Here is a 13,534-nt window from a genome sequence, read left to right on the forward strand (position 1 = left end):
GCGCTCTCTCCCTCTCTCTAACAAATAAAATGCTAAAAAAAAGTTTCTCTTGAAAAAAATAAAAAGATTCGGTGACAGGTGGACCTCGGCAGAGTGGCTCGAGCCATGGGCCGGAGCTACGGCCGATGCCAGGGATGCCCCCGGCTCCTGCCGTGGAACCAGCCCAGGACCTGAGCTGGAGCTGCAGCTGGAGCTGGCTCCGTCCCCGGTGGTGGGGCTCAAGCTGATTCTGGAATGGACTCCAGGGCTCAGTGAACTCTCAGGCTGGCATTGTTGCCAAATTTGGTGGAGGAACCGGCAGCAGAGAGGACTGCTGCACTGGAGCTGGTCCAGGCGAGCAGGTAGAGGGGCCTCTAGCCCGGGAGCTGCCGCTGGGGGGGGGCCGTAGTCCGCAGTGGGTGCGGGGGCTGCTGTGTGCGGTGGCTCTGGCTTTGTGGGTGGAGGTAATGCTCGCTTGGCGCACGTCTGAGCGTCTGCTCTAGCTCGCCAGGTGGTAAGCACCCCTGTGTTTGTGCAGCGGGGGCACGAGCTGGCTGCAGGGGCAGGGGGCTTACCCACACTGGGGCGCACTTGGCTCCAGCTCCCGAGCTCCCGACAAAGGCACCGCAGCAGAAGATGGAAATGCCTCGAGCTCTGGAGCGGGCTTTGGGTCTGTAGCTGCTTCTGAGCCCCGTCAACCCTGCAGTGGTGACCAGCCCCGCTGCAGTGGCCAGTCCTCCATCTGCAGATGGTGCCGAAGCGGCAGGAGGAGAGAAGACCACCACCCTGCCAGGGTGATCACCCTGTGCTGATCCCCACAGCCTGTCCCTGTGCCTTTCACAGGAAACCCCGCACAGCCTCCCACAGCAGCACTGAGCTGCCTTGAGAAGTGGCTCTCGATCTCGGGCTGGCTCTCACTCTGGCAATGATGCTGGATCGGATGAGAGAACTGGTGTGCAGTTGGCTTTGCTCCGGACCTCATGCCGGAGCGGGTTTTGCCTGTGGACGGGGTCCACGGGTCGGAGCAGAGGGGCTCTAGTCTGTGGGGGCACTGGCTCAGGCTCTCGAGCTGCTTCCATGGCTGGCTCGAGTCAACGCGGGGGTACGTTCTAGTGCATCAGATGGTTCTAGATCTTAGCTGCCGCCAGGGCTGACTCTGCCCCATGCCTCCTGCAAGGTCTCCTGTTAGAGATGCTCTAGCTCTGTATCGCCCGCTAGCTGACTGTGGGTGAGTAGGACCTTAAGACAGCCGGGGAGAGTTTTTCAGGACCTAGAATTCATAGCTGTTAGGATCAGGTCACTTAGTTAGACACGAAAGTGGTTAATATCCTAAAGGACAATAAACTATATCCTTTGATGTTCTATTTTCTTCCCGGACCGAAATTATTTGCTTCTCTACCGGCAAAAACCTTCACGCAAATGTCTAATTTCACTAAGTTGGGGACCTCTACTAAATAGCAGTCAGTTGAACAAAGTCCATTTTCCCAGTCTTCGGGTGGCCTGTACCCTTACGTGAGAAGAAATGACATGCCAGCCTCCTTTCGCCTTATGTCCAAGCTCGGGCGGTCAGTATTCTCTTTATTCTCGCTCAGCTGGCAACTCTGGTTCAGAGGCTAAACATGGCCTTTGGAGCCTGGGTTCGAGTTCTGGCTGTGACCCAGGTCAGCCACGTACCCATGGTGTGCCTCGGGGTCCTCCTCTGCGGAGGTGAGGGACACTCACGACGCGTCATTATGGCCAGTGATCACATGGTCTTCTATCCTTTCACTTTCTGCTTCTCCATATGAGGCCTCTTAGACCTCAGGCATATATCTGGATTTGGTTTGTAGTCCAATCTGACAATTTGACTTTTTATTGGTGTACTTAGTCGGCTTACATTTAATGTACATGAAGTGACATTCAGGTGTAACTCTACCATCTTATTGGTTTGCTCTTTCCTCCATCTGTTCTTTTTTTGAAAACTCGTTCCATGCCTTCCTAAAGATTATGCAAGTATTCTCTGTCACTCCAGTCCCCTCCATTAACGTGTTATTATGCCTTCTCTCATTATTCCTTCAGGGACTGCTCTAGGGAAGTGCTGTCTCCATAGAAACAGTCCATCCCTGCGCTGTCAGGGCATGCCCCCCTCCCGTTCCCAGATATTAGCAAGGCCCTGGGCCTCTGTAACAGGGGTTGCAAGCTTTGCCTGTAAAGGGCCACATAGGCTTTGTAGGGCCTCCTCAACTCCACCATTATAGCTTGAAAGCGGCCATAGATGATATGTTGATAAAATAGCATGGTTATGTCTAAACAAACTATCTTTACCAAACAGATGACAGGTAGACTTTACCTGTGAGCAGTGTGCTGTGACCCCGGCTTTATAGCCTCAGCATCTCTGGGTAGGGGTTGGGGGGGCATCTGGCTCCTGGGCTCCCCTTGGCTCCAGTACTACTCTTCCTCTTCCGGTCTCTTTGAGCCTGGAGGTGAGAACGGTTTCCCATCTACCTGTCCCCGGAAGTCCCTCCAACTGCTTTGGTTTTTTATTCCCACCCACACATCTGTAAACAGTTCCTCCACTAAACTCTTCAACTGAATGCTGCAGCAGGCCATCCAGCTCCCGCAAAGACCCTAACGGAACTTTAGGCTTACAGCACGCACGTATTCATTCCACTGTGGCCCAAGTTGCAGCCAGCAGTTTGCAGATTGGCCTCCCTGCCCAGGAAGAGCCTCCTGCAGGGCAGACGCCATGTCTTAGTTATATTTGCATCCCCACCACACCCATCCCTCACCTGGGCACAGAATGGGAATGAAGAATCTTGGCTAAACTGACCTAAATTAGCAATGCAGAAATGGAGCCAGGAGAGGTCAGCATGTAGAAAAAAGACTGGAGGGGTTCTTATTTAAAGTGGGTAGGTTGTGAAAGAGAACTATCCAGGAGAGAGTGAGTTAATGGAGGAGAGCCAGAGGATTTGTCTCAAAGTTATCACAGAAGGGAAACATGTAAGGACCTGGTGTTACAATGTTAAGTCTTCAGTGTGGTTGAGCTGTTGTGTTAACAGTGTCCTCTGTGGAGTGTGGTCGAGCACTTGGTGTAACAAATGTCAGCTGTTGAAAGAGGTGAATGTCAGCTGCCGCAGTGAGTCGGAGTAAGGAAAAGAATGAGCACAAGTTCATTTTGCACATAGGAGGCCACGGCGTCATTTGAGAGGGGTGTCCACAAAGTGGCCTGTATTCAAGCCACATAAAAAGCAGCGAAATAGCAAACTGGAACCAGAAAGTTGGAGCAACTACTCAAGAATATTAACTTTTTTAAAAATAAGTTTTCAAATGGAGAAGGTAATACATGAAAATAGTCAAGATGAGACTAGAATTTAGAAGTTTATGTTGAACACATTGCTTCAAACACATAGTCATAATGGATTTATAAATTATGGAAACAGAAAACAAAAAGACACAGCAGGGCTCGAAAACACCAAAGTTATTGGACCAGAAACAGAGGTGAGAGTGGCTCCTGTCGGCTGGTTTCTGGGGCTGGAAGTTGGCCACCGGAGTGGGCAAGGGGCTCACCCCACAGGCTTGGGTGAGGCTGTCCTACGTGGTGTAGGAAACTAAACCAAACAACCAACAAAACCCTGTTGCTGACAGCTGCCTAGGGCTTTTGAACACAGTGGGGGCTTAGGAGTACAAAGACAGAGACCCAAACTGAAGACCAAGAATGAATACCACTGCCTGCAGACCCTGCATCTGACATGCTCTCCCTGTTATTGAAAGCCTTGACATGCCACGTGGGACCCCGTTCTGGGCTGCAGGTGGAAGCGATGGCAAGGCCACTGACTAGGGAAGGGTGAGGAGCAGGAGGGGAAGGGGGAAGAGCCGCTATCTCCTGCCCGCTGCCCGCAAACCTAAATTCCAGGACATGTGAAGAAACCCAATGCTAAGAAAGTTAACAAGTCAACAGTCAAAACATTTTCTTCTCCTTAGATAATTGAAAGTAAGAAACAAAAGACAGAAATGAAATAAGAATAGATGCATAGGAAAAAGGACCAATTAAAATCTTCAAAGTAAAAAATAAAAGTCATTGAAATAAATACCTCAAACTATCACAAACAAAACGACCTCAAGACAAAATTAATAAAGGCTGTTTACCCATCAACTTGCAGCAAGGGAGCCCTTCTGATGTCACTTTCAAGGGTTTTAGAAAGGAAATTGAGTTTTATCAGGTAGAAGGGGAAAAGTCTTGGACTGGGAAGCATCCTATTAAGGTGGGATTTTGGAGTAGAAGAGACTTCAGTTTGTCTGCAGGTACTTCTGACCGTCCTTGGTTGTCTGAAGGGGGCCAGGAAGCAGTTTGGGCAACTTCCAAGAAGACGTACTGTGGGATGCTAGGAGAGACAGGTGTTCTGCAGGGGGCTGCACCTTGGAACAAGTGGGGCCGCTGGGACTCTTTAGAGTGAGTATCCTCTTGAGAAGTGACCCCATGATAAAGGTGCCTCCAAACCGACTCTCAAGGAGCATTAAGGAAATGACCACCTACTGGGGTGGATTAGAAGGAGGTCTCCAAGAACACCACTACTCCGTTAGCATTTCCATCTTGGAACAGAAAATCTATTTGCCAAGACACATGACCCTTGAATAATTTTTTTTTTTTTAGAGAGGGAGAGAGAGAATGAGAGAGAGCATGAGAGGGGGGAGGGTCAAAGAGAGAGGTCGACCCCCTGCCGAGCAGGGAGCCTGATGCGGGGCACGATGCGGGGCTCTATGCGGGGCTCGATGCGGGGCTCGATGCGGGGCTCGATGCGGGGCTCGATGCGGGGCTCGATGCGGGGCTCGATGCGGGGCTCGATGCGGGGCTCGATGCGGGGCTCGATCCCGGGACTCGATCCCGGGACTCCGGGATCATGACCTGAGCCTAAGGCAGTGGCTTAACCAACTGAGCCACCCAGGCGCCCCTGAATAATATGGGTTTCTACGGGGGTTTTTCCCAATAAATATACATAACAGTGCTGTAAATGCATTTTCTCTAACTCATGAGCTCCTCTATAACATTTTCTTTTCTTTAGCTTTTTATTGTAAGAACACAGTATGTTATACATACAACATACAAAACGCGTTCATCACCGTTTACTTTACCGGTAAGGCTTCCGGCCAACAGCAGGCATTGGAAGTCAAGTTTTTTCGGTCAAAAATTACGACTGAGGGGAGCAGGCACAGCTAACTCTGTGGGTCCTGGGTCAATTACATCGCGGACAGCTTGCTTTATTTTTGATCAGAAGAAAACCTCAATGTTAAAGCATGGAAAGAGTTCAGACCACACTTCCAAGCTATGAATCAGTAACAAACTTTAATAACACCAGCGCGAAGTTGAGCACTCTCTGGACTCGACTGTTGGCCCACTCTTTGGAGGCCACTTACGGGAATTGTATTCCGTAGGTGCGGGACAACGCCGCACACACCTGCGCGCAGGGGAAGCCCGACAAGGCGGCGAGTTAAGGGACCGGGAAGTCCCCGGCGACCGGGAAAGGCAGGAGTCCGGGGGCCGCGGCCGCCGCCGTCCCCGGACACGCGCACCTGGGGCACAGCCCCGGGCCGGCCTCCGGCGCGCGCCCTCGCGCACGCGCACGCGCCCAGCCCCCAGCGCCCAGAGCCCGGGGCGGGGCCGCCGGGACACACCCCCTCCGCGCGCCGCGGGGACGCCATCCGGCCCCGGCGCGCGGGAGGCGGAGCCTCAGCGCGTCACCGCCTCCGCGTGCGCCCGCGCCGCGGCGTTGACGTCATCGGGCCCGGACGCGGGACGGAGCCTCTTAACGCCGCCGCCTTTTGTGCCCTCCCTTCGGCAAGCTGTCGTCATCAGGCTCCGACGCTCTGTGAAGCTCTCGGGCTCCGGCGCTCGCGGGGCGGGCACGGACGCGCGGGCGGCGCCTCAGCCGGGTTGGAGCTGAGCGGAGAGGGCGGGGAAAGGCAGCGAATCGAGAAGGGGCGGGAAGGTGGCGGCCGGAACATGGCGGAGCGGATCCCTCTGTACCCGGTGCGCAGCGCGGCCGCCGTGGCCAACCGCAAACGCGCGACCTACTACAGCGCGGCCGGGCCTGGGCCGGGGGCCGAACGGCCCAGCAGGTAACGACGGCGCCGACCTCCCTCCCCCCCGCGGCGGCCCTCCCCTCGCGCCCCGTCCGGGCCCCCCGCCCCCCGGCGGCGGGTCTGTCCCAGCTCGCAGGCCGCGCACAGTTCTCCGACTCCCGCGCGCCTGCACTCTGGGGGGGCGTCCACCCTTGGGAGAGGCCCCGGGACTCAGCGTCGGGGCCGGGCGGGGTCACCCCCAGCTCCGCCCCAGTCCTGGGCTGCCTTGGCCATCGTCGCCCTCGGAGGTGGGGGCCGGCGTGCGGCTGCGGCGCTCTCACGGGAGCCGGGCGGGCGGGGCCCTCATCCCGCAGACACTGCTGCTGTCCGAGCCTCGGCGTGGTTCCCGTAGGGACCGTGAACGTGCAGACACGAAGCACACACCTGAGTGGAGAAGCACGGCCTGTCACAGATGCAAAGGGTTCAGGTTCTGTGCCAAACCCAGGTGCACTTAATCATGTTCGTTGGCCAGAAGTTTTGCTTTTAGCAATGAGAAACGGAACTTTACAAGGTTAGATTGTTTAATGGGACCCCACTTCAGTCGTCCATTTAAAACATAGAGACCTTTCGTTGAAAATGGAAGCCTCCTCCCCTAGTTGGTTTCAGCTCGCACTTAACTTGTTTCTCGCCCGAAGAGAGGAATACTATATTTTATAAAAAAGGAACTTATAAAAAGAGGAAGTACTGTCTTCTGCAGTTAATCGAAATTTTATTCCTAAGGAATTGTAGAAGCAATTAACTTTTTAAAAAATTTATTTGAGAGAGAGAGTGCGCGTGCGTGCGGGGGGAGGGTCGGAGAGAGAGAGAGAACCTCAAGCGGACTCCCCCTGAGCGTGGAGCCCTAGGCGGGCCTTGATCCCACCACCTGAGATCACGACCTGAGCTGAGATCGAGAGTTGGACAGGTGCCGCAGAAGCTGCTAACTTTTAGTACAGAAGAGGAAAAAAAAATTTCAATATCCAGTTGCTTCAGGATTCGAGTTTTAGAGTAACTTTGGTTCTGGGCTCTTTGAGAAACTGTAACATAGAGTCAGAAAGTATGTGTTGTAATGTTGTAGAGCTGAATTGAATCGCGGCTCATTTACTGACTAGCTGTTTGATCTCATTAACCTGAACGCCCATTTCCTGGGATGTAAAATGGGGGGGAATACTGTTGTTTTCCTACAGGATGGTGAAGGGTTACAGGAGAACCTACTGAGGTGCCTGTGTTTAGCGTTTGGCCAGAAGTACCATTTCTCTTTTCCTCCTTGACAGTACCTGTAACAGTGATTGTGTCAGAAATTCTCTGAGTGCTTGATTTGGGGAGATCATTATTTGGAAATATGTAGGTTTCCGTCGCGGCTTGCATCTCAGTTTTTGCTGCGGGTATTTTGAGGCTCTGTCATTTGGTGTGTACATATTTAGGATTCTTAGGTCTTCTGGTAGAGTGTTTCTTTTTTTGCGTAATGTTCTTCTTTGTCTCTGGCAATTTTCTTTGCTCTGAAATCTCCTCCTGCTTTATTGTGGATTAATGTTTGCATGGTGTTTGCTTTCAGCCTAAGTTGAATTTGGAGTCTCTTTGTTGGATCCTGGTTTTCCGTTATGCACTCTGTCATTCTCTGGATTGGTGTATTTAGACCCTTTACATTTAAGTTAATTATTGCTACATTATAGTGTAGGTGCTATTTTATTATTTGTTTATTTTGTTTCTTCTGATTCTCATTCCTCTTCTGTTTCTCTTTTTGACTTCCTTTAGGTCATTTGAACTTTTTTTGGAGATCTCTGCGGGGTTTTTGAGTGTAGGTCTTCTTGTAGTTTTTGTAGTGTGTGCTCTGTTGGGTATTGCAGTATACGTATGTGACTTATCACCATGGGGTGTTGGGATTCGTATTTTAGTCTGTGGAGTAGAGTGTGTAAACCTTACTTGCATTTTGGTCCCTTTACCCATCTTCTCCCCCTACACTTCAAATATCCTATCTTGAGTATCAGATGGTGTTACACTTTTTGTTTAAATCATCAAATATTTATAAAACTCATGATTATAAGGATAGTCTAATGTACGTACCCATGTTTCTGCTCTTTCTGTTACTCCTTCCTTGTATTCCAGGATTCTTTTTTCCCCATTCCTTTCTATTTGAAGTGCTTCCTATAGCCAATTTTTGAAATTTCTTCCACCTTAGAATGTTCTTATTTCCCCTTCATTCCGGAAGGATGGATGTATTGGGTATAGAATTCCTGGTTGACAGTTCTTTCGTTAGCCTTGAAAACTGGCTACTGCCCACCTTGCCTTCATGATTCCTGATGAGAAGTTCACTGCTGCGCGAGTTGGCATTTCCCTGCGGGTAACGTGTCATTTCTCTCTGACTGCTTTCAAGGTCTTATTTGTTTTTCATTTTTACAAGTTTAACTGTGATGTATCTTGGTGTGGATTTCTTTTGGTTTATCTTGGTTGGTATTTAGTAAGAGATTTTAATCTGTTGGGTTTTGTTTCACCAAAGTTGGGGAGTTTCTTCAAGGACTCTGGTTTCCACTGTCTTCTCTCTCCTGCTGGTACTGGGGTGATACAAATGTTGGATCTTTTGTTAGTGTTACATAATTCCCTTAGGTTCCCCGCCCCCCCAGTTTCTTTTTTCTGTGTTAAGATTGTGTGCATTGTATTGATTTTTGTTCGCAAATTCCCTAATTCTGTCCTTTGTCATCTTCACTCTTCTGTTGATTCCATGCAGCAGTGTTTCATTTGAACTAGTGTGTTTGTCAGTTTTATAATTTCTGTTTGTTTCAAGAGAATTGTTATTGCTTGTTGAAGCATGTTTATGTTTGCTGCTTAAAATGATTGTCACATAATTCCAGTATCTGAGTTAATTTGAGTTTTGGTGTCTGTTGATTATCCTTTCTAACTCACACTGTGAATCTTCTGGTTCTTGATGTGATGGATGATTTTTTATTTTATCCTGGACATTCTGTCTCTTATGTCTGGAGAATGTGGGTTCTGTTTATATCTTTTACTTTAGCAGGTGATCGCCCTGTTTAGGTTTACCTTGTAGGTCCTGGCCTACATTTGTGGGTTGTGATCCCAGTGACAGTTTAATTTTGTGTTACAGTTTTTGGTGTGCTTGGTTTATGTGGTGTACTGGGACTCCTTCTTGTCCCTGCTTATTGTGCTGAAAGGAAGAGGCGATCTCCCCAGGCCCAGTGTCTCTTGGTAAGAGAAGGAATGGTCAGTCCATGTGATGAAAAGGCCTTGTTGGATGGGCAGTGGTTGTGATTGTACCCGCTCTGCACGAGCCTGCTGGCTGTTCTGGTGTGTCTGGTTAGGGGAGGAGTCTCAGCACCGCTGTGGCCCTTGGAATCCCTCTTGCTGGTGCTTCCTGCTGCTCTGGTCTCTGGTGGCAGAGGAGGGGAGTTCAGGCCCTGAATAGAAGCGGTTTCCTGGACTGGCTGCTTCTGAAGTGGGGCTGTGCTTGGTGATGCTGCCTGGTTTCCCTCCTGGTTAGAAGAGAGGGGCGTCTCGGCCCACGGGGACACAGGGGCTTTCTGAGGCTTCTAACCTGTTTTTGTGGCAGGGTTCCTCTAACTGCTGCCGCCCAGATGCACCACTGTCCCTCGATGGGACAGGGGAGTCTTAGTTCCATGGGGAAGGATGCCGTTTCCCACGGCACTTTTTGATCTGTCTTGCTGGTGGTGGTGTACTCTTGCTCCCTCCAGGGGAGGAATGATCTTTCCGGGGTGCCTTTCCTTGCTGGGTTGGGAGTTAGGGAATGCCAGGCCTGTCTCCTTCCTGCTGTTGGGTGAGGGCCTGTAGGACGTCCTGCCGCTGTGTCGTTTCTCAGTCCTTGGTCCCAAGCCCCCCTAACCCTCTTCCTCTTCACTGCTGCCTTCTCGCCCCCTTCCAGAGCTCTCCTTTGTTTGGCTCTTGCTTTATTTCCAAGCTTATAGTTGGGCTTAGGGAAGAGGAGCAGGGAGAGATGGATCTTAAACTGGAAGTTGTGCTTTTGCATTATTTTGTGAAGGTAGGTTGTATTTTATCATAATAACATATGGTAAAAGGCTAATGAGAATATACTGTGGCTCTGTACTCCGCTTATTGCTTCCTCCTTACCCCAGCCTCTCACCCCCAAGGCACTTATTTTGGATTCTTCTAGCTGTTTCTTCTGGCATTTAAAATCTCCATATTTCAGTGGCTATATTTCTGACTCTGTCAGCATCGAAAATTACTTTTCTTTGGAAGCCTTCCATTATCTCAACCCCAGCCAGGATAGAGTTAGATGCCCCTGCTGGCTCCTACAGGCCCCTGTTCCCCCTCAGAGCACAGATTGCACTTGACTGTAGATGTCTCTTTTCCATGAATGGAACGGCAGTGACTGTCAGATTTTACCCCTTCTGCCTGGCCTCATGAGATGACTTGGAAAGTGTTCCCTTCTCTCCTGCTTTCTGGAAGACTTCGAATAGAGTTGCTCTCTTCTTTAAATGTTTGGTAGAATTCCCAGTGAAACCGTCTGGACCTAAGAGATTTCTTTTTTGGGTGTTTCACTTTACAAACTCCGTTTCTTTAATAGTTAACTAGGCTATTCAAATGAGCTATTTTGTTTGGGGTGAGTTGTGATTGTGCCCTTTGAGGAATCGGTCCTTTTCAGGAAAGTTGCCATATTTATGTGTGTAGTGTTGTTCGTCATCTATTCTCTTACTATCTTTTTGATGTTGTTTCATTCAGATATTGGTGGTTTGTGCCTTCACTCCTTTGTTGGTTAGTCTTACTAGAGGTTTGAGTTTTTTCAAAGAGCTATCCTTTATTTTTCTTATTTTTTCTGTAGTTGTCTGTTTTCACTTTTATTAATTTCTGTGCTTTACTTTTCCTTCTTTTTGATTGCTTCTTTAGGTTTTATTTTTTATCTTCTCATTCTTGTTTCTTATGGTGGGAGTTTAGATTATTGATTGGAGACTTTTCCTCTTTTTTTAACATAAGGATTTTGTGCTGTCAATTTCCCTCTCAGCACTGATTTATCGGTGTCCCACAAATTTTGGCATTTTGTTTTACTTTGAGACTTCTCCTCTGTCTCTTGGATTACTTAGGAATGTGTATGGAAAATTTGCTGTTATATTTCTGTTACTAATTTCTAGCATGATTTCTTTGTGGTTAAAGAACATGCTTCGTGTTACTTCATTTAATTTTGGTGGTTTGTCTTGTGACCAAGAATATGGTCTGTATTGGTAAGAATTTCAGGGCCCAAAAGAAGGTGTATTGTGCTGTCGTTGGGTGAAATGTTCTGAAATGTTGATAAGATCCTGTTATCTTTGCTAGTTTATGTTCTAGTTGTTTTCTTGGTTGAGGGTGGGTCGTTGAAGTCTCTAACTGTAATTGTGCATTTGTCTATTTTTCCTTTTGGTTTTATCAATTTTTACTTTACTGTTTTGCCAGTCTGTCATTTGGTGCAGACATGTTTGGGATTGCTCTGTTTTGATGGACTGATGCTTTTATTATTTTATAATTTCCATCTGTCTCTAGTAATATTTTTGCTCTGGGCTTTCCTTTTTCTGACATTTATATAGCCACTCATGCTTTATTTTGACTAGTGTTTACCTGGCATATAATTTTCCATCCTTTTACTTTCCACCTGCTTATATTTGAGGTAAGTTTGTTGTAGTCAGCATATGGTTGGCTTATGTTTTGTTTTTGTTTTTTTTTAAAGAATTTATTTATTTATTTGAGAGAGAGAATGAGATAGAGAGACAGCATGAGAGGGGAGAGGGTCAGAGGGAGAAGCAGACTCCCCGCCAAACAGGGAGCCCGATGCGGGACCCGATCCCGGGACTCCAGGATCAAGACCTGAGCCTGTGCCAATCTCTGTCTTATGATTGATATATTTAGAGCATTTATGTTCAGTGTAATGATTGACAAGTTAGGGCTTATATCTGCCATTTTCCTTTTTGATTGCTGCGTTGTTTCTTTGTTTTCTTTTTCCTGTTTTTCTGTGGGTTACTTGAACAATTTTTGGAATTCCATTTTGATTTACCTATGGTGTTTCTCCACTGTATGTCTTTGTATAGATGTTATTTAGTCGTAGTTCTAGATATGACATTATACATGCGTGATTGATCACAGTATTCTGGTGTTGATATTTTATCAGTGTTAGTAAAGTGAAGAATCAGTACCTCTTTACATCCCTTTACTCATCCTTACTGGTAAAGTAATTATCTTGTACAATTACATAAATACTTTAATTTTGCAAAAGTACATAAATATTTCCCTTACATATGACTAGAGTTACACATCAGTGTTAATTTTTCTCTCTCTCAAACATAATCTAGAAAACTCAAAAGGAGAAGAAATGCCTATTCTATTCACCCATGTTTTCACTATTTCTGTTGTTCTCTTATTTCTTGAAGGTCCTGAATTCCTTATTATTTCTGTTCTAAGAATTCCTTGCTATTCTTTTAGTGTAGGTCTGCTGAAAACAAATTCTCTTAGTTTTCTTTCTTCTTAGAAGGTCTTATTTCTCCTTCATTCCTGAAGGGTAATTTCACCAGATACACAATTTGGGGTTGACAGTCCTTTTCCTATTTTAAGCCCTTGGAAAATGTTATGCTACTTCTTTCTGGCCTCCATGATTTCTGATGAGAAATCTGATGTCATTGGAATGTTTTCTTTTCCTGTGGGTAAGATGTCATTTCTCACTACTTACAAGCTTTTTTTCTTGTCTTTAGTTCAGTAGTTTGATTATTATGGGTCTTGACATAGATTTCTTTGGGTTTATACTGTTTGGGGTTCACGTAGCCTATTGAATCTGCAAGTTTTATCTTTTGTCAGGTTAGGAGTTTTCAGCCATTATTTGTCTAGAACTTTTTGAGCCCCACCCTCTTTCATCTCTTCTAACGCTCTCTCTGGAGACACCTTGTGAGATCTTTCTTGTGTCTCAAACGTCCTGAGTTTCTCCTCATTTGTTTTAAGTCCATTTTCTGTCCAGATTGGTTTCTGTTGTTCACTCTTCAAGTTCATTGACTTTTCCTTTGTCTCTTCTTTTCTGCCCCTGAACCCTATGCATTGTTTTCAAATCTCCATTATTGTATTTTTTAGTTTTAGAATTTCCATTTGGTTCTTCTTCATATTAGCTTTCTTTGCTGAAATAGCTGTTTGTTTGTTTTCATTTGCTTCAAGTATGTTTGTAATTGCCCATAGACACATTTTTATGATGGATATTAGAATCCTTGTCAGATAATTTCACCATATGCATCCCTTTGGTGTTGGCATTTGTTGGTTATTTTTCCTTCAGGAGTAGAGATTTTCCTGGCTTTTGGTATAATGAGTCCTTTTTTTTTTTTTAAATTGTATCCTGGACATTTTGGGTATTATGCTGGGAGGTTCTGGACTTTATTCAAATAATCTTCTGTTTTATCAGGCCTCCTCTGACACCCCATGGGACTGGGGTTAGGGAGGTGGGATGAGGTGGTGCTGCCTTGTTGCTGGCAGATGGGGTGAAAGCTGG

The 13,534-nt window shown here is 47.3% G+C and overlaps 1 protein-coding gene across 16 annotated transcripts in view; it reads left to right on the forward strand.

Moving 5' to 3' along the window:
- The first annotated feature begins 5,795 nt into the window (after positions 1-5,795).
- Positions 5,796-13,534, forward strand: part of LOC114204150 (putative phospholipid-transporting ATPase IIB) — a 58,506-nt gene continuing 50,767 nt past the window's right edge. For all 16 annotated transcript variants that reach the window (XR_015767486.1, XR_015767489.1, XR_015767491.1 and 13 more), the window contains exon 1: positions 5,796-6,072. Coding sequence is in view for 6 of the 16 variants with exons in the window: in XM_088020709.1 (XP_087876835.1) it covers positions 5,957-6,072 (116 nt within the window). In the remaining 10 variants the exon portion in view is untranslated. The remainder of the gene's footprint in view (positions 6,073-13,534) is intronic.

Source organism: Eumetopias jubatus, unplaced genomic scaffold, assembly GCF_037043125.1.
Source record: "Eumetopias jubatus isolate StellerSeaLion01/CBP00866 unplaced genomic scaffold, mEumJub1_p1.0 scaffold_109, whole genome shotgun sequence".
Classification (NCBI taxonomy): Eukaryota; Metazoa; Chordata; class Mammalia; order Carnivora; family Otariidae; genus Eumetopias; species Eumetopias jubatus.